The sequence below is a fragment of the Tachysurus fulvidraco genome, chromosome 10 (assembly GCF_022655615.1).
Source record: "Tachysurus fulvidraco isolate hzauxx_2018 chromosome 10, HZAU_PFXX_2.0, whole genome shotgun sequence".
Taxonomy (NCBI): Eukaryota; Metazoa; Chordata; class Actinopteri; order Siluriformes; family Bagridae; genus Tachysurus; species Tachysurus fulvidraco.
In genome coordinates, this window is record NC_062527.1 from 7,571,811 (window position 1) to 7,598,506 (window position 26,696).

The following is a 26,696-nucleotide window of genomic DNA, read 5'->3' on the forward strand; positions in this document are numbered from 1 at the left end:
TGAGCGGTACATGTGCTAACTTAATGGTAATGATTAGCCCTGCTCCCTAAACCTGAGAGATGAAGGTCACTGCACTTCTCAGCTGCTCTACTCTTTATAGTAAAAGATAACCTGGTGCTGACATATCCTGTGTTGTCTAAAAGTACATAATTAAGCAAAAGTTCTGTGAAGTTCTGAGAAAGTTAAAGTGCAACCAAGCAGACATTGTAATCAGATAATGTGTTGGTATTTGAGATATTTGGATTGTATTGTAGTTATTCTGTACTTTGTATTCAGTGTGTATGTGGATGGTATATTGCATCTAATGTATATGATGAAAATTTCTTCTTACAAAACCCAGACTACATTCTTTCTGCTGTAATATAAGGTGTGGTCATCGTAATAAAGAGACTAATAATAAATAGGAAAAATGTACTGTGAAAACCTCAACTGTTTATTCTTATCTGTATCAGGATAAATGTTGGTGCAGTTATAATTTGATGTACTGTAAATCACGCCTGGACCTGTTAGGTTACCATTAGTCAAATACGGACAAAATAACTGTTTTATGAGCTACAAAGAGTTCAAATAAAGTGGGATTTGTTCAAACTCTACAGTGCTCCATAGTAACTAAATCCACTGAACTAGTTCAGCAGGGAGAACACAATAAACTGACAGCTTCAAGCAGACTGAATCTAGTGGAAAGTCTTACCAGAAGACTTTTTTTTTGCTACATGATTTTCTGAAAATTTTAGGCTTTTCTAAACTGTCATCTTAAATTGTAGGAATAAAGCATACTAAAGGTTCTTTTCCAATTCTACCAAAACACCAGTGCAGTCAAGTCTCCAGAAAAACAGATTGTTCAAGTTCCTCAGAAAAACCGAGAAGCCAATTCTCATATAAAGCTGTTCAAAGTGTGATATTTTTAAACAGCTAGCAAACAAAGTTTTAGACATATTCAGGCAAACGGTGTGTTTTACCACCGCATGTGATAAACTGGTTCTATGGCAAGATTCAAATGTAAATAAAAAATTTTTTTCTGCATTGTGCAGACTTATATTTATGTTTTTTTTAAGTAGAGGTGTCGACAGCAGGAAAATCTGATTTGGTCAACAAGAACGTTTCATTATATTTAGCTGTTTTCCAGAATTTATCTTCAGTACTATCTTGCTGGTTTATCCAGAACTCAATAACATCTTTGACATGAGGAAAAGCAGTGACTGGTGAAAGCTCTCATTCCAGCTGCTATAAACACTCTTTTTTTCGCCACGGACCAGTCAATCTTTGATAATTTTACCGCGGCCCACTGGCGGTGGGGGGTGGGGTGTGGCGGCTATACAATTAAATAAAAATTAATAATATTAATTTAATTCTATTTAAACATGCCTTTTTAACTCACTACAACGCTAAAACAATGAGAACCCTGAGCTTGTTTCTTTGCAACGAGACGGTTCCATCTGGGGTAATAGGAGACAATGACACCCGAAGTGTGTTGCTTATGTCCAGTTTATTCCGTTGTTTTGTTTTGGTTGCCGTCACTGCAAAAAACCCCGCTTCACACAGATAGCATGTCGGAAATGGCAATAGGGATTTAAGTGCTGTGGTGGCAATCTCAGGGTATTCCGCCATGACTTTAATCCAGAACACCGGCAGAGTTTCTAACCTTCTAACGACGTTTGTTTCGTACCCATTTTTGCTAATTTGTGGGTTAAATTTGAGCAAACACAATATACACGTACACCAAGTACTGTTAAACATGAGAAAGTACTGGTGAACAGAGAGAAGAGCGATACACACCTTCTCTCCACCAAAGCTACAACGCCACTGCCGCTTGCAGCCGCTCATCTCCAGACATAACCTAAACCCGGCCCAATATCATGATATTTTGCGCATGCGCTGTGTTGGTGCGGCTTTAGGTGACGTCTCTCAGCTCCCGGTTAACCTCTCATCCATGGAAAGTCGCACAAACCCGAGAGAAATACACCACAGTAAATAAAATTGAAACAATTTAATGTTCCTTGGGCGGCCCGGTACCATTTGGTCCACGAACCGGTACCGGTCCGCGGCCCGGGGGTTGGGGACCACTGCTCTACAGCCTCTTATCAATCTTTAGCACAGAGCATTGGAATATAGCATCACTCTCAGTGGTTGAAGGTCATTTATAGTCAATTTAGAGGCAATTATTAGAGTTATATTTGATGCCGAATAAGGTGAAGGAATTATGAAAGATTTATTGTTGATTTATTTATTGTTGAACTGTTGATTTATTGTTATATCACATGGTGATGACAGACTACAGTGTTTACAGACTGTGCCTGAGACATGTGTTTAAATTGTATGTAAGTAAAGCCCAAAGAATAATAATTATAATAAATTAATAATAATAATAATAATAATAATAATAATAATAATAATAATAATAAAAACTAAACTAAATCATGAATCCTCAGCAATGTACTTTATGTGCTGTATGTATTTCTGAGTAAATTCATGATTTTATTTAATTAAAACCCTTTTTCCTTACAAGAAACATCTTCTATGAGTGTCTGCATGTACTTTAGATGTTTTCCTGAAATTCCAGTATATAATTTGTCAAAGCTAAATGTACATCTTATTAGTTTCTGAGTGTGTGTTTGAGTGCATACAGTATGAATTTGAGTGAGTGATTGAGTGAGTTTGTATGAGTGTGCGAGTGTGTGGGTGAGCGAGTGTGTTAGCAAGTGAGTATGTGTGTGAGTATGTGAGTGACTAAGTAAGTGTGTGTGTGGGGGGGGGCGCTATTTTTTCTTTATGATACTAGCTGAGTTTGAAAGGATTTATGGCAGCTGCAGTAAAGCAAACACTGATAACAGTTTAGATGACAGTAGGAGAGAAGGAAGCCAATACTTAATCTGAGCAGGTCTTATAATATCTGGCCTTTGACCATGATGAAAAGGATAGTGTACTGTTGTCCTATCAGTGCTTTTCAAAATGGAAGAAATGTTCAGATACACAGTTGAGGTCTGGGCTCCTGAGTGGAGTTTTTCACTACAGAACTGAATTTGAACGAATCATTGACTTCGGAATGATTCTGTATGAAATATTAAAAAATGTAAGTATTAGTTTGATATTTTAATGACTGCTTTGTTGTGAGTTTAGTAGAAGATGTAAGCAACATTTTTCATATTGAGAACAGGGTTTGTGTGTTTGTTTTTATCTGTTTGTGTGTATTCATCTGTTACTTCCAGCTTGCTTCCTTATTACTGTTTCGTGACTAGTCTGACTTCACAAAATTACACCATAATGTGGCATCGAGGTTAGTCTACTGTTTCTGAGTATACATACAAGCTACACTAGACCCTAATCACTTTTACTTAGCAGGATATAAGTCTGTTATCTTATTTAGAAAGTATGGTGTGATTCCCTGTGAAAGAAATCACATATCACATCTATATCCTTTTTACACAAAAATGTTTTGAATAAGTACCAGAATACTAAAAAGAAAATAAATAAATGCTTTATCTAGGTAAAGTTTCCAAACATCATCGCAAAGAAGACCTGAAATTATCCTAACTTGTCCTGATTGCCTTGGGGCTTGAGAACTTTTACAGCTGTGTTGGTTTACAGTCCTGTGTTTCATTAGTGGTGCACAAATGATTTATTTTCCATTAATAACAACCATTTGTTTTTATTTTCCATACCAGAACAACGTAAGAAATACTCCAACTCAAACTTCATCATGCAAGAAACTTCTCAGTACCATGTCCAGGTACAGTAGGATGGCCTTTTTTATTCTTGTACTGTACATGAATTTTTCTTCTTCTGATTGTGTTTTCTTACTAAACTGGAGAACTTCAGTGTAATTCTCACTGTCTTTCCGGTAACATTATTTATATATAATTTAGTTCATTTAGTTATTTTTGTAACATACTGCAATAAAACACTTGCAGTAACTGGCTTTAAAACAGTGTAACTCCAGTGAATCATTGGATGGGTTTTATAAAAACTGAGACTCTTTTCTAGTGATTGGGTCGAGTAACATATTTTTTTCTTTATCCAACCATCTGTCACACATACAGTATACTGTATATTTGTTATTCTTAGTTAAACAAGCACACGCAAACAGTGTTAATCTCACAATGTTCTGTTTCTACATTTCTGTGCTTACACTTATTTTATATCAGATCTTTTGGTCCTAAGATCTGTTTTTATGCATACAGCATAAACACCGCGTAACAGAACCTTATTAGTCACATTACATATGGTTTGATAGATTGTGCTTATTCTTGCCCTCTGGACTAATGATCATTAGACACTGTGTGCCTCTCTCTCTCTCTCTCTCTCTCTCCCTCTCTCTCCCTCTCTGTCTCTCTGTCTCTCTCTCTCTCTCCCTCTCTCTCCCTCTCTCTCTCTCTCTCTCTCTCTCTCTCTCTCTCTCTCTCTCTCTCTCTCTCTCTCTCTCTCCTTCCATCTCTTAACAAAGCAGTGTGTGCAGAGTATAAACAAGTATGCAAATGTATGAAGTATTGTATTGTAAAGTTTGCTCGGCTGATCAAGAAGCAGAAAGAGCACAAGAAGGTGTGGCTGTACCCTGACGCCAGGGATAAACAAATATGTCCAAACCTCCTACTCGACAGCGAGGTGCTTAAAATATAAAGCACAATGGTTGAATAGAATTAGGGATTACATGTAGAGAAGGTTGAGACTTTATTTTCATGGTTATTGTTGTGCTGAATTTCTCACTGTGGAATTTGTACTGTTTGTTTTGTTTTATTTTTAAGATCAGTGCCAGTGTTATATATGGAATAGTGACTTAACAAATGGGGTTTAACATAAGCCATGTTAACGGTAGAGGGAAATGTTTAAGTGTGTGATATTGTACATTGTATGCTTTTTAGCATCTCTCTACATTTGTAATGGACAAGACTGAATCAATAGCCACAGTAGATGATGCAGTGAAGAAACTCATCCTTTTGGAGTCTAAAGGTAAAATCTGGACCCAAGAGATGCTTCTGCAGGTCAGTGACAAAGCCATCAAGCTCCTAGACTGCGACACAATGGTAAGCATATTAAGGGTTTTTATGTTGTTGTGTGTCATATTGTGAGAAGGTGTCTGCTACAGAAGCTCAAATCTCACTTAGGCAGAAATCTAACTGTACTATTGCTGCTTTGCCCAAATGCAGATTCTTTGTGTAATCACATTATTACGTCCTTAATTTGATTACACAAAGAATTTTTTCGAACTTAAATTAAAAGTCTTATTTCACTCATTATCTATTCTTTAAACTTGTAAAGGTGGATCGATGTTTATTGTGGCCTTGCACTTTGACTCTGTGACCTTCATAACCCTTTCACTAACTGCTTAGGTAACAGTTTACTTTAAATATAGTTTACTTTAAGTTCTAAAATTGAAAATCAAAGTGTACAGTAGTAAGATGGTTTGATGGTTTAATGACCATGAAGAACCGATTTTTTAAATTTTAATCTATGGCTTTAAATAGTATAAACAACAATTTTATATACACTATAGTATGGACACCTGACCGTGACACTCGTACTGTATGTGCTCATTAAACATCCCATTCCACATTTTTCCTTCTTTACTGTTACAGTAACTTTCATTATTCTGGAAGGTTTCCACTAAAAGTTGGATTGTGACTGTGTGGATTTGTGTTCATTCAGATACAAGATCATTAGTGAGATCAGACACTGGTGTTGAAGAAATCTGGGGTTCAGTTGATGTTCCAGTTCATCCCAAAGGGGTTAAACCAGGTCTCTATAGACCTTATTTGTGTACAGGGAAATTGTCATGGCAGAACATGTTTGGACTTGACCCCTTAGCTCCAGTGAAGGAACATTTTAATGCTACAACATGCAAAGACTTCACATTGTACAATTGTGTGATTCCAACTTGGTCCCAGTGGTTTGGGGAAGGTGTGGTGGTCAGGTTTCTATAAACTGTTGCCCATGTATTATAATATTAGTTTTATTAATTATGATCTTATTGTATTAAAGGCAAAAGTGCAGTCAGATACACTGTTTACCGTATACATACGTTATTCATGTCATAAGATCTTGCACTTGCCCTTATATTTCTAGCTGCTCATTTTTGTTTTGATTTGTTACTCTTTCTCTGACTACCTTCTTTTAATTTTCTGTCACATTTCTCATGTCTCCTTTCAACAGGAAGAGCTGGAGAACTTCCCTCTCTCTATAGTCCATCACAGTCAGACAGTGCTGAATAAGACAAGGTACCCGTCTGTCCTGCTGTTGGTCTGTCAGGACAGCGAGCAGCAACGGCCAGACATTCACTTCTTCTGTTGTGATGAGGTTGAGGTGAGGCACACAGAAACAGGCCTCCATATAGAATCAAGGATCCTTAGTGCTAGCTTGTTTTTACCTTTATGGTGTAGATCTTTGCCTATACATAGACTCTTCCTGTAAATTGTGCTCAAAGATTTTATTATGAAATGTGACTTAAAAATTCATTAAACTCAAAAAGCAGTGTTTAATGTGTGTGTAAATGTGAGGGTCTTCTGGTTCATGTGCTCTTCTCTACAACTCTGTACTAACAGACAGTTTTAAACATGTCACCAGACCAGATGTATATCTGTCACACACAGTACGATTAGAAATCTTATCAATTTATTTCAGGCGGAAATAGTGCACGCTGACATCGATAGTGCTCTGGGAGACAATAAAAATGGCAAGAAGATGAGACCTCAAACACTAAAGTAAGTTCAGTCTCACTCAATCAAACTGGTGTATGGTTCCATACAGTTAGTAAATTAAACATGGATTTAATTCTGTTTCATTTTACACCAGTTATCAGAAAACTGTAACAGTCACTGTGATGTCTGTGAATTTATAACTCATAAAAGTTAAATCCAACATGAAAGAAACATATTTTTTAGAATGTGGACAACTCTGGCTGTTTAGAAATTAGGGAGCGGACAGAACTACAAAGCCAGAAGATTTGTACCAAACTGTATGTGTGCATGTGCATGTACCATAATCATCCCGCTGATACTAAACACACAAGTCTCCTGTTGCAGGGTAAACCAGGAGAAAATGAAGAGGCATCGTGAGACGATCATCCCACCTTCAGAGCCAAAAGATTTTTCCCCAGGGATGAAAGGACGTGTGGCAGCTATGGACATGCAAAGTGAGCCCTGTGCACATATGGGACACATGCAGTGCTATCTCACATTGCATAATTTCATTAATGCACACCTGCTCATCTCTGTGTGTGTGTGTGTGTGTGTGTGTGTGTGTGTGTGTGTGTGTGTGTGTGTGTCAGATGTAGTAAGACGAAGTTCAGTACAGCAGGACACAGAATCCCATGAGAAATTAGCCCAGCGCATTGAAAAGGAGGTGGTAAGTGCTGCTATCACTAACATCAGAAAGAACACACACACACACACACACACACACACACACACACACACACACACACACACACACACACACACACACACACACACACACACACACACACAAAGGGCTAAAAACCACTCAAGGTGAATGGTAACCACAGATCAGTTTTAATGATGTAACTGCAGTTATCTCTAACTGTATGGGTGTGTGCTTGTTGTTTAGCAAATCCTGAACTGCGCTCTGGATGACATTGAGATCTTTGTTGCACGACTGCAAAAAGCCGCAGAAGCATTCGCCCAGCTCAACCAGCGTAACAAGAACAGAAAAAATAAGAAAAGAGGACCAGCAGGTATTTACTTTTCCCTGCCCCTTCCTGCATTCAGTCATCATTGTTACTCTTTGTTATTTTTGTTTCTTTAACATTTTAAGTATTATTATATTATTTATTATTTTTTTCCATTAATGAGTGGTAATCATTAATCTGCTTTACTGTTTACGTCTAGAGGGGATGCTAACACTAAGAGCTAAACCTCCATCTGAGGCAGAGTTCATTGACAGTCTCCAGAAACTGAAGCTCTCCTTCAATCTGCTGGTGAGTTTCACTATAGAACCTGCTTTTATCTGTCACACCCTCAGACACAAACATACAAACCCTTTCCTTTTTCAACTCTGTGTCTGGACTTACTGCAAGCGACATTTAAAAGGAAAACATTAAAAAAATAATAATACCACAATGACCCACATCTTTAAACCCTTGGAATGTTATAAGACTAATCTAAAAAAACGATTCCACATCAGAACATAATAAACCAGATTTCATTAATGATGATGCTTAACATAGGTCTATATCTTCAGTGTAATTTAAAACTTATACTGTACATGTAAGGTTCAAATCACTGGATAATATGTTTTATACATTAAACATTTCTTAATTATGAACTCTATATGGATTTAATATAATTAAGTTATGTAAAGGTAACAACAGCAGGGAACAGCAATAGTTATATGTGCTTGTTTACATTCTGCTCCATCTACAGGCCAAACTGAAGAAGCACATTCAGAATCCTAATGCTGCAGAACTCATTCACTTCTTGTTCGGACCCCTTGAGATGGTAAGGATTGCAAACAACACACACACACACACACACACACACACACACACACACACACACACACACACACACACAAACAAATAAGCAACATCTTATAACTGTGTTGCTCCAGATCTTACAGAACTGTGGTGGTCCTGACCTGCCTCGCTCAGTCATCTCTCCTCACCTGTCTCGTGAAGCTGTGGATTTTCTGCGAGGACACCTGACTCCTAAAGAGATGGCTCTTTTTGAACTGATGGGAGATGGCTGGACAAGACCTAGGTAATTTTGGTCTATATTGTACAGTATATTACTATATTCACCTGGAATGAATGTGTTGGTTTTCTTATGGTTTGTTAGATATAGAGCACTTCTTTTCATCCTGGGCAGATCACCTCATTACCAGGCTCGTCACGGTACCATTGTTGCCTCATGGTGGTTTTAGAACTGGCCATGTTTATCTTTATTCTTTGTACAGTCAACTTTGTACTTAAGTGTCTGTGTTTTATAAGCCTGGATATATAAATATCAATAAACTATGGCAAATTAATATTAGTTAATCCTGCAGAACCTCCACAGTTATTACCAAATAGCCTTTAATAATTTAGAATCTAAAGAGTGTATTACTATAATTATATATGTTTCTAAAATGTTATAGTTTGTTTTTGTTTGTTTTTTTTACCAATGATTTATAAACTGTCTTTATATGTTGCTTTTACAAGATTAAGACATTGTTTGGTCATTTTTTAAAAATGGTTTAATCATTTTCTATTAACTCAGTAATGCAATTTTTTTTCGTAGTACTGGATATTCACGGAAAGGTCTAGGGAGATGTCTCACTCTCTCACTCATTTTCTACCGCTTTTATCCGAACTACCTCGGGTCACGGGCTAATGGGTGAAATTATATTTCAGTACAGTTTTATGAGGCGAAAGTGTTTTTAAACAGAAACCTAAAGTCCTGCATGGGTGGCATTTTAGCTGAATCTTGCTCACTCGCTGTACTGGGAAAATTGGAGATTTACTTGTAGCCACCATAATGAGCCTCTCTCTTTCTTTCTCTCTTTCTTTCTCTCTCTCTCTCTCTCTCTCTCTCTCTCTCTCTCTCTCTCTCTCTCTCTCTCTCTCAGAGCTGATTGGCCCAGGGAACTGTGTGCTCCTCTCTACATCCCACATTTTCGTAATGGCTGGGAGCCTCCAGTGGAGTTATTTCGCATGTCACCGTGGGAAAATGAGTGCGCCGATGTGTCCTCTGTGTCATCAGAAGATGTAAGAAGTAAAGAGGAGTTACTTCATACTTAAAGTGAAGTAAACTGCCAGTCATCAGGGATCATTTTGTTGATCTCTACAGCACCATGTCTCTCTTGAAACAGCAGACGATTTTACAGTTCTCAAAGCCATTGAAATAGTTCTGTGAGCAAAACTTTTTTTTTCTCTTTATTACAGTTTTTTGGCTCTCAGTCCTCATCAAATGGGTGAGCTATTAATTTTAAAACATTTTCTTTAAACACTTTATTTTGGGTTTCTTTTATTTCTGTTTTCATACTGAATTTACATCAAGCTGAATTTATAATATTCTCCATATTAAGCATTTTACCTACATTGTACACTTAAATAATGATTTGTTGCTCAATATATCAGGCATTTGGGGGGAAAACACATTGTAGTTGCACATACTGTATCTCTAAATCTAAAAAAAATTATACCACTAAAAAGTCGCATTTAAACCGTTCATGCTCTGTAGGTCCTTCACAGCAACTCCTTCTAACCGGAAATATGTCAAGGTCCTCTACAGCTTTGTGGCCCACAATGTCAATGAGCTATCTGTTCTTCAGGATGAGATTTTAGAGGTGAGAATACAAACTGATCAGGTCCGAGTGAGCTGGAGTGAGCTGTGCTGGAAATATGTTTTACTGGTCACATTCTTTGTTAAGGTAATTGAGAGTGATAATCAGTGGTGGAAGCTGAGGAACAGGAGTGGACAAGTGGGGTTAGTGCCTTCAAACACCCTAACTCTCATTACACTGGAGGATCTTCACAGTGTGGACCCAACATACAGCCAGGTAACACACTCTTAATTCTCACATCGATTAATATGTACTTTCAATGTGATGGGAATCCTGTATTAATTCCACATCCTCTGTCTGTGTAGCCATTTGTAGGTACATCATCTAACCCTCTGGGGAGAGGAAACAGTTTTGAAAAAACAAGATCTCCACGGAATAAAGACTGTGAGTTTATCTAAGATACATTCATGTAACTCGTGAACCAATCTCTGACACGTATTTACTAGATAATTAATTGGTTTAAGAGCTAGCTGAGAATTGAGCAATTGCAAATCACTAAACAGAATGATTTATGTATTGAACATGAACTCTGGTTCAAGCCATTTTCATTATTGCATCTGGGGTCAGGGGTATTGCAGGAGGGTTTTTACATGTTTCACTGTCCTTCTTTCTTAGACCGTATGCAACAGATGGATGAAGTGAACGATGAGCTGCTGCAAAAGATCACCTCCAGTAAGAACCAACCGCCAACACGTAATTTTAAAGTGGAGCGTCACGCTGGTCCTCCCATTGTTCTCAAATTTGATTCATCCCCTGCTGAAGTCACCGCCTGGCTCCAAGCCAAGGACTTTTCCAAGCCGTGAGTCTGTTTCCTGCGTCTGAGTTTATTTAATGTATAAGAGCCTGGAGTGTTTCTTTGATTCAGTAACTGTGTTAGTGAGCACCTGTTTGCATAAATCTGTGTGTGTGTGTGTGTGTGTGTGTGTGTGTGTGTGTGTGTGTGTGTGTGTGTGTGTGTGTGTGTGTGTGTGTGTGTGTGTGTGTGTGTGTGAAATGCATTCTGTTTCTCAGGACGGTGGACTGTTTGGGAATACTGACTGGTGCTCAGTTGTTTTCCCTGAATAAGGAAGAGCTGAAGGCGGTATGTGGACATGAAGGTTCACGTGTCTACAGTCAGATCACTGTGCAAAAATCCCAGCTAGAGGTCAGTTATTATCCACACTGAACACTGAGTTATCATCCACACTGTACACTGAGTTATTATCCACACTGTATACTGAGTTATCATTTACACTGAACACTGAGTTATCATCCAAACTGAACACTGAGTTATCATCCACACTGTACACTGAGTTATCATCCACACTGAACACTGAGTTATCATCCACACTGAACACTGAGTTATCATCCACACTGTACACTGAGTTATCATCCACACTGTACACTGAGTTATCATCCACACTGTACACTGAGTTATTATCTACACTGAACACTGAGTTATCATTTACACTGAACACTGAGTTATCATTTACACTGAACACTGAGTTATCATCCACACTGTACACTGAGTTATCATCCACACTGTACACTGAGTTATTATCTACACTGAACACTGAGTTATCATTTACACTGAACACTGAGTTATCATTTACACTGAACACTGAGTTATCATCCACACTGTACACTGAGTTATCATCCACACTGTACACTGAGTTATCATCCACACTGTACACTGAGTTATCATCCACACTGTACACTGAGTTATTATCTACACTGAACACTGAGTTATTATCTACACTGAACACTGAGTTATCATTTACACTGAACACTGAGTTATCATTTACACTGAACACTGAGTTATCATTTACACTGAACAATCACATGATTACAGCATGATTGTGCACAATCAGTTTAATCAGTATAAATAGTATTTTGTCCTAGTGTTGCTTGTTTATTGCCCCCTACTGGATAGTAATTGTATTCATTCGTTCATTCATGTATTTTTTTTATTTTTCATGAATCTAAAACCAGCTTCTCCTCAATTCTGTTTTATAGCCATTATAAGACAAATGCCAAGATAGAAGCTGTTTTATTACCCTGCTGTGCTAATCTGATACTATTAAGGGCAATAAGTCAGTACTTCTCTTCTTTCTGTTCATCAGAGGAGCCAAGGAGACTCAGAGCTTCAGGAGATCATGAGAAAACAGATGGAGAAAATCGCCTCTTCCTCCAAATAATTGTAGATTCTCTTTTCTTAACATGAACCAAACAATCAGCAATGCATTCTGGCTTCTGTAATATTAATGACTCAGAATAACAATAAATGGAGAACATGGATGAGTTTCAGAAATGCTGTTGACAAAGTGCACAATCCTGATTTATCTTTATTGTATCTTTTACATTGTCATACATTCATAAGCAATATGACCACATTCTAAGCTTGTATACATTTAATTTGTCTATTTATTTTGTTTTAGAGGATTCCTTTGTTTTGATTACATCATATAATTTTTCTTAATACTTGTTTATTATGGGGAAATATTAGGCTTTGCTTCTGTATAAAAAGTGTGTATGAGAGCATCCAGATACAGAATGTGTCAATACAGGTGGGCATGATTGATTTTGTAGTGTTTTAAACAGACGTGCTTCAGTCTGCATTTCATGTTATTTTCTTTTCATGTCATTGTCATTTGAAACCTGAATATTTGTCTTTCAAATGCTACTTGTTTGTAAATGTACAGAAAATAATCCAGTGGGCACATGCAATGTTTAAATGCTGAGTTTGTTGTAAAAGAATGATGCTGTTATCTTACTGCTCCAGGCTCATGGTCCTGGGCTCTGGTTCTTCCAGCGTCCATGTGGTTTTACTCTGGGTTCTTTGTTTCCTTCCACCTCCCAAAAACATGGCAGTAAGTTGATTGGCTACACTAAATTTCCGCTAGTTGTGAATGAGTCGTTCAAGGCACAAGTTTACCACAGCAGGCTTACGGCATGTAGCAGTGACTGCAGTCTGATATCAGACCCTCATAAACAAACATCCCTTACATTGTGTTTCTTAGCTGGATTGTAAATGATTAAATACTAAAAGGTACAAATATTGGTGTTAATGTGTTAATGATATTTCTTTGGTCGTTACACATTTCATTGCATTTCTGCTTGGTGGCAAACGTGATTGTAAGTGTATTCACAGATTTTCTGTTCGTGATTTTCAAGTTTAAAATACAGTAAGAAAAAGATCTGAGGGGAAATTGTATAAAATTATGATGAATGCTTTTATACACAGAGCAAAGATTGATGTTGTTGCTAGATATTAAGCAGTTGCAGTCTCTTGTAGTCTGTTTGGAATATTTTCTTTGTTGAATTAAAAAAAAAAATAACCACAAACTTGAAGAAGCTCAGAATAACAGGAGCAGCTTAAGATTTATTCATTAATTCAAAGTGCAAAAAAGTAATTCAAAGGAATTCAAATGATATTAATCACTATAATCATATAATCAGTGCATTTTAAAAATATTATTTTATATATATGTTTTAATAATTGTTAGGTTTTCTATGGACTCTTTACTGTCAAAAAACAATTAACCTCCTATTTCATCATTGCTGAATGGAGATCATACTGTAGACCTGGTTTTAAACAGTAACTGATGGACGAACTGGTGACTCATTTGTGCAGGTAGGCATCTAGCCACAGCTCACCAGACTTCTTCAAAGACCTGAAGTGGACATGAATAAAATCTTAGTGCTTAGAGTTAGAAGGGTGATATATCTGTCTGATTTCTTACAACTTAAATATGTGCAACTAATTTTCTCACTGCTTTCTGAGTTAACTAAAAATTCTTTCATATATGGAATGTTTGCTTTGTTTGAGGGACTTGATCGAACCCTTGTGTGCTTTCTCCCATGGTGCGGTTTATTTGGCAGGTAGAATGTGGACTTAAACTGTAGTCTGAGGCTGAGTTAGGCTGAGTGAGGTCTGATTGAAGCTGTATGAGTGAGTTTGTATGAATGAGTTTGTCTGAGGGGCTTTTTACACCTGGTCACTTCATGCGCTTTCTGTGATCCGATAGCTATCCGATGGTAAAAAGACCAGGTCTAAATGCCCTCCGAAACGGTTTCGAGACGGATATAAATCCGATCGTTCAAACCATTTTAGGAGGTGGTCTGGGACGCATTTCAGATGAAACTGGACAGGTGTTAATGCATGTGGTTGTTCAAGCCACATACGTCAGCGCTAAACTCCTCCCAAACGGAAGTACGTCACTCGCAGGTGACTCAAGAGTCGTACATCGTGCCAGAAACAAATATGTTTTCCCACCAGTGCTGGCTCCGATCTTTTACCCAGGTGTCTCATTAGGTGTTAAAATGCACTGCTGCTGTCAGCGAAAATGCAGCAAACAGTAAATGCTGTTTTTTGTAGCAAGCGCACACAACAAATCGTGTTCCATTTCAATTACCCCGGAAATGAGGTCAAATATATTTGCATTTTGGGTGGGAGTAAAAAGATCGGATTGATATCCGATTCGCCAAGAAGCATTTATGTGGCCTAATGTAAATGGAACAGTTTTAACAAATCAGATAGCTAACGGATCAGATAAAACACATGACGTGACCAGGTCTGAAGCTGTATGAATGAGGTTGTCTGAGGCTGTCTGTGAAGCTGTATAAATGAGGCTGTCTGAGTGAGGCTGTCTGAGTGAAGCTGTATGAGTGAGGCTGTCTGAGCGAGGCTGTCCGAGTAAGGCTATCTGAGTAAAGCTGTCTCCCATTCCAAACAAACTCACTCACTCATTCCAAATGTCTAATAGTTTGACTGCAGTGACAAATTGATTCTACTCTGAAACATACTATTTCCCTGAAAGGGTACCAATTTACTATTTCAAGGGTTACATAGATGATGTCTTTGATCCTTACAAGCCTTATTTAAAATGAGACATGATAAGGTAGGGGGTTGTTACACAAGAATTTGGCATCAGATTAGAGTTTGCTCCTTTTGCTGAGGATTTAGGACTGGGTAGGTGGCTGGGATCTTAATAGGTCCCCATTTACAAATGAATATTTAGCCAGGACCTTCAAACAGGAGAATCAATGGCCCAGTCTCAAGGGTATTGTTTTCTATTAATCCCAGCAGGCTATACAATGTGACATCTCAGTTTCACATATTCTCTTGAGCTGGAATCCTCAAAGAGATCCTAACACATCATTAAGATATATGGAATGACTTACATTGATCAAATTTATATACAACTGTTCTATACAACTGAGCAGCTGGGGGCCTTGATTAGGGGCCAAGCAGGCAACTTGGTGGTCCTGGGATTTAAACTCACAACCTTCCGTTCCGTAGTCCAACACCTTAACCACTGAGCTTCCAGTTCCGCCAGATGTTATTTATATCATGAACACTATGTGAGCTGTATAATGAAAGGGAATTAAAGTAAACTAATCCAGTGTACATCACTGTCTGCCAATAACTGACAGGTAATTAGAGCACATTAATAAGAACCTAAAAATCATTTGTATGCTGATTATAAGCAAAATTTGGATAAAACATCTGGAAGCTGTGTTAGTCCAGAAGGTGACCCCAACCTGCATGTGGTTCACTCCATTTGGGTTACTGTATAGGTGGAAGCCTCAGGTGTGTTGGACACAATTAAAGAAAATGATGTGGATGGTCTAACACCCAGGAAAATGGGTGTTAGAAATGAGTGTAGAAAATTTCATTTATTCTAGACCTGTGAGCAGAGCGCCACTCTTTAAATGCTTATCGCAGGAGAATTTGCTCAATAAAAGTCACTCCTTACTAAGACAATTTGTACTTATACTGATTTTTTACCTTTTAGGTCACACAGCAGGTGAGATAATTTTGAGGATTTGTAAATGTAAAGGAACAACACAAGCAGATTTACCACTTCGACCAATTTAAACACTGGCGACCTGTAGTTACTGGGGCTCTGGTGATGTCAGTGGCAGTGAGTTGAGACTGGTGCATCCAAACACGTCCAATTCCACACTCTTACCATCCCAAAATGCAATAAGTAACAATGATGCAATCCAAAATTTTGGATGTGTTTTCTCTCCTGCCTAGATGCATAAACCCTTCCCACAAACCCCCAACAGAATCTCCAGAGGATGATTTGCATATTTTTTTGACCAAAAAGGAAAGGAAATAAAAGTTTTACAAGAATGTTTTCATAATTAATTTTCATATTTTTTTGGGTCATTTAAGGTTTGTGCAGCATGAAACCAAAATAACACAAAAAGTAGTCATTTAACAAATTAATAGATGTCTGATTTAATAAATGAAAAAATGGGTGTGGAAATTTCTGAAGAAAGAATAGAGAGTATATTAATTGAGTGTGCATATAAAATAAACCAATCATACCCAATAATGTCAGACATGGCCTCCAACAGCCCTTTGACCTGATACTGAACTCCATACTTCTCACAAAGCTCTCGAAGTCGAGGTGCCACATGAACATAGTTATGGCGAGGCATTGTAGGGAAGACGCTGTGGTGGACGGGTTGAAGGGATTGTGGTGAGGTGACAGATATAATCTCTATATATAAGTATGTCCCTGATATTCAGTTCATGCACCTGCACATATAATCCCAAAACAACAATCCACTTACTGGTGTTCAATCTGGAAGTTGAGGTGGCCGGTAAACCAATCATTGAAGAGTGACTGCTCAACATTACAAGTAGATTTCAGCTAAACAAAAATCCAGAAAAGCACATATTACATCCTAAAAACATATATAGATTTAATAATCTGTGCTTTAACATACTGTACTTCCCTGGTACCAGAAATATGAATAATATATGTCTATTAATAAAAAATAGCTGATAATGAATAGGGAATCTGTATACTTGTTGCTGTTACTGTGCCCACAATTTTTAAATGAGTAAAAGTACAGGAGCAAATAAGTCAAAGTAAATTAAGGTAATTAAAACATATAAATATTTAGGTGCATAGTCATAACTGCATCAAGCTGGCAACCTGCTGACTTCACTAAACAGTTCTTATTTTTTGTTGCTTTTTTCAGTTGTTTGTTTTTAAGAGTATTCAGGAGTTGAAATGTTAGCATTTATACAATTATATTTAAAAGCATCCTAGAAATGCACCGGGAAGATGCATTAATTAAGAAAATAGTCTATGCTTAAATTTATTTAAATGTTGTGATAAAAATATTTGTTTCAATGAAGAAAGCTGGTATTCTCAAAAGGTTAACATCACATACTGATCGCATACTGCATTAATTATTTTATATATATACTCATTTTTAATGGCCTATAGTTTACAATATTCACCTGGTCCATTTTAACAAAAATATAGGATTATTCTTCTAGTTTCAGGTGTCTGAATAATGTTGTGAATAAAGCTCGAGTATTCCATTTATAAGAAGACATTGATGGTAGATACTGAGCCAAAAATGCACCTGCATACTGAGCCAGTCGTCATGATTTTCATAAACAATATCCATGGGAATGTGGTTCATCTGCGTAACCCATACGTACCAGTGACTTTCTAGAAACCTGAATAGCACACAGTAAAAAAAAAGTACAATATAATTATGATCCTTAATGCTAATGTGTCGTCTAAAGTAAGGGTGAAGTGAAAGCCTAGCAAACATCATACCTTACAAAAGTCTGAAGCAGTACTGATCCCAGCAATCCATAATATGAGACATAACATAAGAAGAACCGTGTATAGTAGGACAAATACCACACAAAATCCTCAACACAAAAAAAAATAAAGAGAGAAATGAATGGACAGTATAAGTTAACGGTATTTCTATGTTCGGACATGGCGAGAAAAATGTCATATCAACTTACCACCCAATGGCGTCTCACACACAGAGTTCGAAAAATGTGCACGCTAAAGAACACTGGGATTAGCAGGGGAGGGCCAACTATGAAAAAGAAGGGTGGGGAAGTTATTTTAAATATTAAACATAAATTTAAAACATTAAACATGATTTATTCTGAGCAATATGTGCAGTCATACTGGTCTAAAATAAATAGCATTAAATAACATACTCAAAAAGAAGTACTTGTGCTGATGGTTATAAGGCATGTGTTTCAACTTTTTAATCCCATACTGTAACAAAAAGGAAGGTAAGAATAATACAGAAACAATGCAGTCTAACACATATGCAGTATGTGTCAAGGGTAAGAGACGTCTGTCGCTGATGGAATGAACGAATTAATTAATTACAGTAGAACATTTCTGAAGATTCATAAAAGGATTCAAAGAGATCACCTCTACAGGCTGAATGTTTCCCAGTACCAGTATTTCCATCGTGTTGAGGTCAGGGTCCTTACTTAACACATTAGGCTTAGAATGATGCTGAAAGTGTTGATAGTTCCACCAATTTGCAGAGGCCCCCTATATAATCAAACACCAGTATGAACCACTGCAGGGAAAATCATATATATTTGCTGTTTTAGACAAGGATTTTTAATGGTTGAAGATATACACTCAATGAACACATGTACATCTGTCATTTGTGCAATTCTCCTACATTATCATTATAACGTGGTTATTGTAAGGCATAAAACTATACAGCCACAAGTCAAGAGCTTCAGTTATTGTTCACATCAATCATCACCATGAGATCACAAGCTGAACTCAGCGACTGAATCATGGCATGTTTATTGAGCTGGTTTGATTTCAGAAACTGTTAATCTCCTGGGATTTTCAACCATGATTGTCTAAGAGTTTACACAGAATGGTAAGACATCCAAACAGAATGGGCAGAATTTTTCAACCAAACGTGAAACCTATGGTATTGTAAAATAAAAACACTCTCTAACTATGTGGTGAGCTGAAAAGCATCTCAGAATGCACAAAATGCCAAAACCCCATGTAGATGTGCTATAACAGCAGAAGGCCACATTAGGTTTCACTCCTGTCAGTAAAGAACAGTAATCTGTTCTAGTGGTCTATGAAGGTAACAGGTTTATTGAAAATGGACAGACGGCTTATTGATCACGATCGCTGTGAGTTTTCCACAATTTCAGGCTGGTGTTGCCAGTTTACTCATCTTATAATGGCTAATTCCAGCATGATAATGTTCACATGGCACAAAGCAACATAAACCCGTTGCATGAATATGACAATAAGTTCAGTGTGCTGAAACGGCCTTCCCAGTCACTAGATCTGAATCCAAAAGAGCCCCTTTAAGACGTGGCAGAGTAGATTTGCAGCAGGACATATCTGCAGCAATTATGTGTTGGAATCATATTATAACAGACACAAACCACAAATGAATCTATGCCACGAATAACTGAGCATGAGCAGGATCCCTATAAATCTACCCAGTATTAGTATGGTGTTCCTAATAAAGTGGTCAGAGAGTGTGTACACTGTACTGTATATACATGGTAGACTATAGTCTCTGTAGGATCTGGTACCTTCAGGTGTCCGATGACAAATTTGTGTGCTAGATGATCCCAGGTGGAATTTTTGAAGACAGACAGGTGGCCAAGGTCATGCTGAAGCCATCCAGCCTGAGCCTGCATAAAACAGGAGAGAGAGCACATCCATATTGTGTCACTTCCACTTCTGAAGAGTTCAACTCCGCTGGATCACAGTGTAACTGTGAAAAAAAAGGGCCACAAAGTGTTTAAGAATGACTAGGCCTTATTTAAAGATATTAGTCTAAATAATTATTTTCAATATATATTATTTAGGGAAAGAGATACAAACAGATATGAAACTAACAGTAATACAATGAATTTATAAGAAAATATAAAATATATGTGTAAAAAGAATTGCTACCGCGTCCCATGCCAACCTACTGTAAAAGCTAAAAATCAGCTGTGCTTTGAGATTTTAATGAACAAATTTGCATGCGCAAAGTAAAAAAAAAGACTATATTTAATCTTTTTTTAATTAATCTGAGGCCTCTGTGAATGACTCTGTTCTAATGCCTTGCTGTCTGGATGGTCAAGTGGGTGTCAGCCAGTAGTCCTTACCACAGCCAGAAAGGTTACATTTACATGTATGGCATTTGGAAGACATTGTTTTCCAGAGCAGCTTAATCTTATCTTATCTTAACTGAGTAAGTTGAGCTAAGGGCAAGTTAAGGGCCTTGCTCAAGGGCCCAACGGCAGAGCCTTGCTAAGATCGTTTGAATATTGTATAAGAATACCCCATTGCTGGTTCTCACTAGAACTCTACCAGGCTAGTCCATCTGGATGGAGAACCAGGACCATTTCATGACTTTATATCTGAAAATTGGCTTGGGAATGTCTGGAGATTCCCCTGGAGTGTCTGGAATATGTGCCTTGGGATAGAGAAATCCCTCCACTAGGCAAATTCAAAATAAATGGATAAATAAAATAAAAAGAAACACTCAGCCATTATTTCCAATTTATTGAGGGTTTACCTGCTTTGAGGAGGAGGTGAACTGCAACAAACCCTCACTAAATACCCTCAATAAATACACGCTTCATAAGTGTTTTCAAAAGTGCTTTTTTGCCAACATCAGTGCCATGCTTGATGAAGGCCATATTGATGATGGTGTTAAAGATGAAGGTGTCCTACCTGTGCTGTAGCCAACATGACAGCACTTAGAATTGTAACAATCCAGCCATTGCCAAATTGCCACAGCAGTACCAAAGGTAGCGCCTCCAACAGCAGAATGTGCCCAATATATAGGATATAAAACAATGGACGGGTGCGGAATAAACCCTGTTCCTCCAACTGCTTACGCAAGGCCTGGAAATCTTTCACTAAAGCAGCCTGAGGAAAAAAGAGAGAAGAGTCAGACTATTGATACTTTAATTTTACACACACAAAAAGCAACTCTCTTATGTTGTGCAATTTCCTGTTTTAGAGTTAGTATTTAACTTTCAATACTAATTATAACTCAATATAATTGGTGTCTAGCTGGAGTCAGCTGATGTAATGAATTCAGTATTATGACAAATTTCCAATGTGGACCTCACTAAAGTTTTGATCCTGCTTACACCCCATTCAGACTGACAAGAGTTTGAGGAACAGTGACTGATAGATTCAATATTATTTAATACATTATGAAGGATGTAAAAGATATTATTACACTTTAATGCACTTTAATGACTGCATGCTAAGAGATGAAGAAAACATTCTCAATTAAACTGAGCTGTAATTAAGGAAAAGTGTAACTTTTCTTCTTGATGGGGAGAACTATTGGTTAAACCAAAATGCAATGGAATAAAATAATGTAAAAAGACCCTCAGACAAACTGGGCCAAAATGCACTGCCACTTAAAAGCAACAGGTGGCAGTAGACATAGATGCATTATTGTGGGGATAAAAAGGAGCAATGGACCAAAGTAACCTCTGGCAACGTCGCACACATTATAAAACCTTCCAGCCAGTCAGTGGCTGAGTCTGAACCAAAAGAAAACCCTCACCTGATACTGCCTAAATGACTGCCTTCATTATGTTCAGGAAAGCCAGCAGGCCAGATAGAGTTTCTATAGGCAACAGACATTGTTTATTGATTAATTACTTGACCGTGTTTATACACAGAGCTAAACTTGCACCTAGACAACCATACTGAGTCCTGATCTTTTCCCAGACTGTCCTGATGAACTGCAATGCTTCTATCGAGCAAATTGCTACTGACTATCTATCTATCTATCTATCTATCTATCTATCTATCTATCTATCTATCTATCTATCTATCTATCTATCTATCTATCTATCTATCTATATAACTGTCTATTGAAAGTCAGTCGGAGTAATACCTGTGTTTGAAGGAGAGGAAGGGAAGTAGAACCGCACGGGATGGTTGACCCCAAATAAACTCCTGCATCTTCTTGACTTCAGCTGATGCAGGAGTTTATTTGGGGTCAACCATCGAGTGGGGCAGGGAGTGTGGAAAAGAGGTGAAGAGGTGAGTGCAGGAAGATTAGAGTGTTGTGTCAGGAGTGTTCTGAAGTGTTCTGGTGTGTGACAGAAAAGTGTCAGCAAGAGGTAAAGGAAAGGTGTACAAGACAGTAGTGAGACAAGCTACGTTGTATGGGTTAGAGACTGTAGCAGTGAGGAAAAGACATGAGGTGGAAAAGAGAGATGGAGGTAGGAAAGATGAGGATGTTAAGGTTCTCTTTAGCAGTGACAAAGATGGACAGGATTAGGAACGAGCACATCAGAGGGACAGATCAGGTTGGCTGTTTTGGGGACGAGGACAGAGGCTAGATTGACATGGTTTGGACATGTACAGAGGCGAGAGATGGTTATATTGGTAGAAGGATGTTGGAGATGGAACTGCAGGTAAGAGGTCAAGAGGAAGGACAAAGAGGAGATACATGGATGTGTTAAAAGTGGACATGAAGGTAACTGGTGCGAGAGTAGAGAATGCCGGGATAGAGTTAGGTGGAAACAGATGATTTGCTGTGGTGACCCCTAACAGGAAAAGCTGAAACTAGAAGAAGATCTATATAACTGTGTGTGGCCTACACCTACATCAATGGCATCTTGTACTGCATAGATTCAGAGATCAGTTAGAAGCTGACACATTTAATTGTATGACTTTAGAAAAACAGTTTCTATTAACTACTAGTATCACACAGACATAACGAAATCCTTTTTGTCTGAGTTTATGATGTGAAGGATATACTGTAGTTATAGCTAATTGTGGAGTGAATCTGGAGTGATAAATATTAGTTAAGTACGAAAGATAAGTTCGATAACTGACTAAATTTAGTAACTAAAATAGACAAAATAAGAGAAATAAACCATGTAGCCCATTTCTATCTGTCTGTAATGGACATACATTTGTGTGGTGTGTAGTTGCAGACGTACATTTTTGTCATGGTCTTGACTGGGCTCTGAAGGTGCCAACTCTCCCAACAGCAGTGGCTTCATGAACTTCCTCACAAAACGGCGATCCGGATGGAAGGCTGTAAAAGCGTCCTGCACAAAACCGTACTTTCATTCAAAGCGCACCAACATTTGTATTTGTTGCTATTTTCTACTTTCTTTGTTGAAATCAATATCTTTATCAAGTTACAAAAAAGTTTATGTGGCCAACATCCAACAACAATAAACACTATTAATGCAGACAGGGAAGATATTGCTGTGATTTGATACTATGCTTTTTTTGCTGAAAGATTAATGCCACGATTTATCTACATCTATAAGAATGTAGTACAAGAATTTAGATGTAGCTCTAAAGTAAAAAAAACAAAATCTAAAATCCAAAGCAAAAGCCAAACAAATGTCTTGAAATATTGTGGAGTGACCTTGTGGTGAAGTGTCTTCCTAAATAAAATGTATAAAACAGATAGGTGTACCCAGTTCATGGTTACCGTGACCCAGCAAGGCCAGGCGAGCACCTGGTGATACCCACGTAAGTGAAAACGAATAAATGGAGAATATCTGATAGGAAGCTACAGTAGTTACCGTTGCATCTTCACCAATGTAATGCTCAAGAACTCTGCTTCCTCCAGGATGTCTTTTGGTCCACTCACTCACATTGTACACTTTCCTCTCGATCACCAGCCACTGATCACCTGTGAGATTGTGTTTCTGCACTTCCTCCCACGTGTACTGTGCACATGAGCCTCTCTCTCCTGACCCCTGCTGCTCACCCCGATGTCCTCCATCACCCATAACTCGTCTGCACTCGGCACTGCTCTGCAGGCTCTGATCCAAACCACTGCTGGTTCACTTCTACTGCTGCAACATCAAGCACCATCATTTCAGCTCTACATTTTGTTTGTGTGTTTAAGAGTTTTATGTACATTTCATTGAAATTGGTACAAGATGGGCAGGATGGCACAAAAATTTGAAACCCCTGCCCCCAATCAAACAGACACACAGACCAATGGGTGGGTGGATGGATGGATGTATGGATGGATGGATGGATGGATGTATGGATGGACAGATAGATAGATAGATAGATAGATAGATAGATAGATAGATAGATAGATAGATAGATAGATAGATAGATAGATTAACATAGAAACATTAAATGGAAGATAGCCCTAAACAAAACAAACAAACAAATAAATCCATCCATCACAATGTTCTGTTGCTATAGGGTTTAAAATATTGGTTTTATTCCTGTTGTTGTTGTTTATTTTGTTCCACACTTTACATTACCAACCTATGAAGTGTTCTTACAAGTTATAATAGTTGTATTGTGTGTTAAGCTAACCCAGGCCTCTAAAATCCAACCTATTTAGGAAATAAATCTTTTCATGAGATAATCCGTTTTGGCAACACAAACCACAAAGCCTGATATTAAAAGACAGTGGGTAGAAACCTGAGTTCTCCAGCAAATCTAAAGAAGAAAATAGGCCTCATTTATCAAACTGGTTACAAACAAATTTTATTTGGAGCATTTACTGTATACAAGATATTTGGTATTCCAGTCTGACCCGAAGTTCATCTATCTTTATCAAATACAAGCAAAATTAATGTAACTTTTGGAAATCCCATTCATTTAACGTAAACGGCCACACTGTAAGAAATATTAAATATGGAACATATTAATGCTTAAATAAAGCAAGCAAATACAAATTCACAATTTAAGACAAAAACACCAGTCAATTAATCACAGCAAAGGAAATGCTGCTGTTTTTCTTTTTCTATAGAATCTCTTTTAATATGTGTGTTATATGTTGCTTTGTGTGAGGCCAGCATTATACTGACATATATATCAGGTTCCCTTACACCACATGATCGTGCTTTATTCCTGCTTTTAGTATATGGATTTACTTCTGAGCAACATTCACATTTAAAAATAAAGTTGTTTTTTTTCCTCAAACCATCTCAAACCATTTTCACGTAACAAAACAAAGATCTTTTCTGCATCTCCTGACTCTGACATTTTTGTGTAGTTACCCTACTGAATAATATATCTGGGTCACTCTAACATGTATTTGGCACATAATTTCTTTTAACCCTGTCATGGACACATACAAAAACAATATAGAAAGAAAAATAAAATTGTTAACAATGGTCATTGTTCATTTTCATTTTATTGTTCATTTTCATTTTCAACTGATGATGTAAAAGAAATAAATATCGACACACTTAATTTTTTTAAATGACAAATTATATAATTACATGAATTAATTACATGAAATAATATATTATTATAACATACATACACATGTAGTCAAGGGAGGATGAATGACAGAGTGGACATTTTATCATCTGATGAACATCTTATGAACGTATAATGAACAATATTTTAAAATGTTAAAGATGACCTTATAATATTTGTATTTGTATTTTAAAACTGTATGTAGTAAGTAAGTGGATGTTTTACCCTGACAGGCTTCAGCTTGCTCAAATACAGCGACAACACAATATGAGGAAAGTGAAACATGTAAACCTTAATAAAATTTCCTTTCCCTCTTGTGCCTTCAGTTCTCTTTTATGGAGTCTTGTGAGTCTCACTAAATGCAAATGTGTGAAGAGTATTATCAATATTTTCATGTGTGTGTACACCTGAAAATCTAGGTTATTGTGGCCTACAAAATTTTTTACACAAAGCTTTACTACAGGATTGATAAATGAGGTCCATTGTCATAATTCAAATATTTAAAACGACTCATGCTTTATCTTCATCAATTCCATGAGGATCCAGGTTCATATCCTGGGAACAGGTGTGACGTGGGTGTATACACCCTTATTAAAACCTCATTAAAAAATGCACACAAATTCACACAGTAGTTGATGTTTAGCACTGCCAGTCTAGAAACTGGAGAAACCAAAGCACATGTGAAACTGTCGGGTGCAAAATAATAACAGCTGTGCCACTCTGTGTGCCATTTATTTGTTTGTTTGTTTGTTTAATTTCACTATTTACTGCGTCAGCTATATATGGTTGAAAGGACATTAAAAGTTTCTTGACTTGACCATTTGATGTGCTGTTTTGTAATCCCTCTCTATATAATAATAATTCTAATAATAATAATAAATTACTTAATACTACTACTACTACTACTACTACTACTAATAATAATAATAATAATAATAATAATAATAATAAAGCGGGTTTATATCCCAGAAGTGAAATGCACCTGTTCTAAGGAGTCAGAGAAAGACTCTTGGTTGTGATTGTGATTAGTATGCACTACAGCCTAGAGCTTAATTTACTGCTAAATTAAGCAATTTAATTCAGTATTTTATCCATGCGTTCGTGTGCAGATTGATCAGGAGTCAAAGGCCCAAACATCACAGAATACAGTAGAAGAATGACAGCTGACTACAAATGCAGTAAGATGTACTCACTCGTCAGGGTTTAACGTGTTTGTCTGCACGTAGTCGTGATGTGTTCATGTAACTGTGGCCAGTCCTGCGTGATAAGTGATGTATTCGGTGTTATCAGTGTTTATCCCCCGGTGCGCCGCTGCTCTTTCATACTGGCTCTCATCACTGCGCTCCTCTCCTGAGTTCCAAACAGATCGTTCGAGCGACTCTGCTCCAATCCGAGCGCGCGTCCTGCAGCCTTCTGACCAATCAGCGCGCAGATCTACTT

General features: G+C 37.5%; 2 protein-coding genes across 7 annotated transcripts in view; one reads left to right on the forward strand and one right to left on the reverse strand.

The window, feature by feature from the left end:
* eps8l2 (EPS8 like 2) overlaps positions 1-13,307 on the forward strand; it is a 26,666-nt gene extending 13,359 nt beyond the window's left edge. For 2 of the 4 annotated variants that reach the window (XM_027173228.2, XM_027173227.2), the window contains 18 exons: positions 3,663-3,727; positions 4,857-5,018; positions 6,145-6,294; positions 6,613-6,692; positions 7,014-7,123; positions 7,259-7,335; positions 7,558-7,684; positions 7,839-7,927; positions 8,373-8,447; positions 8,560-8,708; positions 9,556-9,694; positions 9,872-9,900; positions 10,170-10,275; positions 10,360-10,488; positions 10,578-10,656; positions 10,888-11,071; positions 11,284-11,416; positions 12,375-13,307. In XM_027173228.2, the coding sequence (XP_027029029.1) occupies positions 3,663-3,727; positions 4,857-5,018; positions 6,145-6,294; positions 6,613-6,692; positions 7,014-7,123; positions 7,259-7,335; positions 7,558-7,684; positions 7,839-7,927; positions 8,373-8,447; positions 8,560-8,708; positions 9,556-9,694; positions 9,872-9,900; positions 10,170-10,275; positions 10,360-10,488; positions 10,578-10,656; positions 10,888-11,071; positions 11,284-11,416; positions 12,375-12,449 (1,958 nt within the window). In that variant the 3' untranslated portion in view covers positions 12,450-13,307. Of the gene's footprint in view, positions 1-2,909; positions 3,071-3,206; positions 3,275-3,662; positions 3,728-4,856; positions 5,019-6,144; positions 6,295-6,612; positions 6,693-7,013; positions 7,124-7,258; positions 7,336-7,557; positions 7,685-7,838; positions 7,928-8,372; positions 8,448-8,559; positions 8,709-9,555; positions 9,695-9,871; positions 9,901-10,169; positions 10,276-10,359; positions 10,489-10,577; positions 10,657-10,887; positions 11,072-11,283; positions 11,417-12,374 lie in introns of those variants that run through there. The other 2 variants (XM_027173231.2, XM_027173230.2) reach the window with 2 other exon arrangements.
* The window catches only part of LOC113660036 (fatty acid desaturase 2-like), a 23,283-nt gene continuing 9,270 nt past the window's right edge, over positions 12,684-26,696 (reverse strand). The window contains exons 1-13 of one of the 3 annotated variants that reach the window (XM_027173232.2): positions 26,450-26,630; positions 23,606-23,881; positions 23,006-23,116; positions 20,760-20,957; positions 19,625-19,726; positions 18,471-18,596; positions 18,248-18,308; positions 18,044-18,120; positions 17,847-17,944; positions 17,647-17,743; positions 16,840-16,919; positions 16,592-16,717; positions 12,684-13,925 (exon numbers count right to left, since the gene is read on the reverse strand). In XM_027173232.2, coding sequence (XP_027029033.1) covers positions 13,874-13,925; positions 16,592-16,717; positions 16,840-16,919; positions 17,647-17,743; positions 17,847-17,944; positions 18,044-18,120; positions 18,248-18,308; positions 18,471-18,596; positions 19,625-19,726; positions 20,760-20,957; positions 23,006-23,116; positions 23,606-23,815 — 1,338 coding nt within the window. In that variant the 5' untranslated portion in view covers positions 23,816-23,881; positions 26,450-26,630 and the 3' untranslated portion in view covers positions 12,684-13,873. Of the gene's footprint in view, positions 13,926-16,591; positions 16,718-16,839; positions 16,920-17,646; positions 17,744-17,846; positions 17,945-18,043; positions 18,121-18,247; positions 18,309-18,470; positions 18,597-19,624; positions 19,727-20,759; positions 20,958-23,005; positions 23,117-23,605; positions 23,882-26,449; positions 26,635-26,696 lie in introns of those variants that run through there. The other 2 variants (XM_047820077.1, XM_047820078.1) reach the window with 2 other exon arrangements.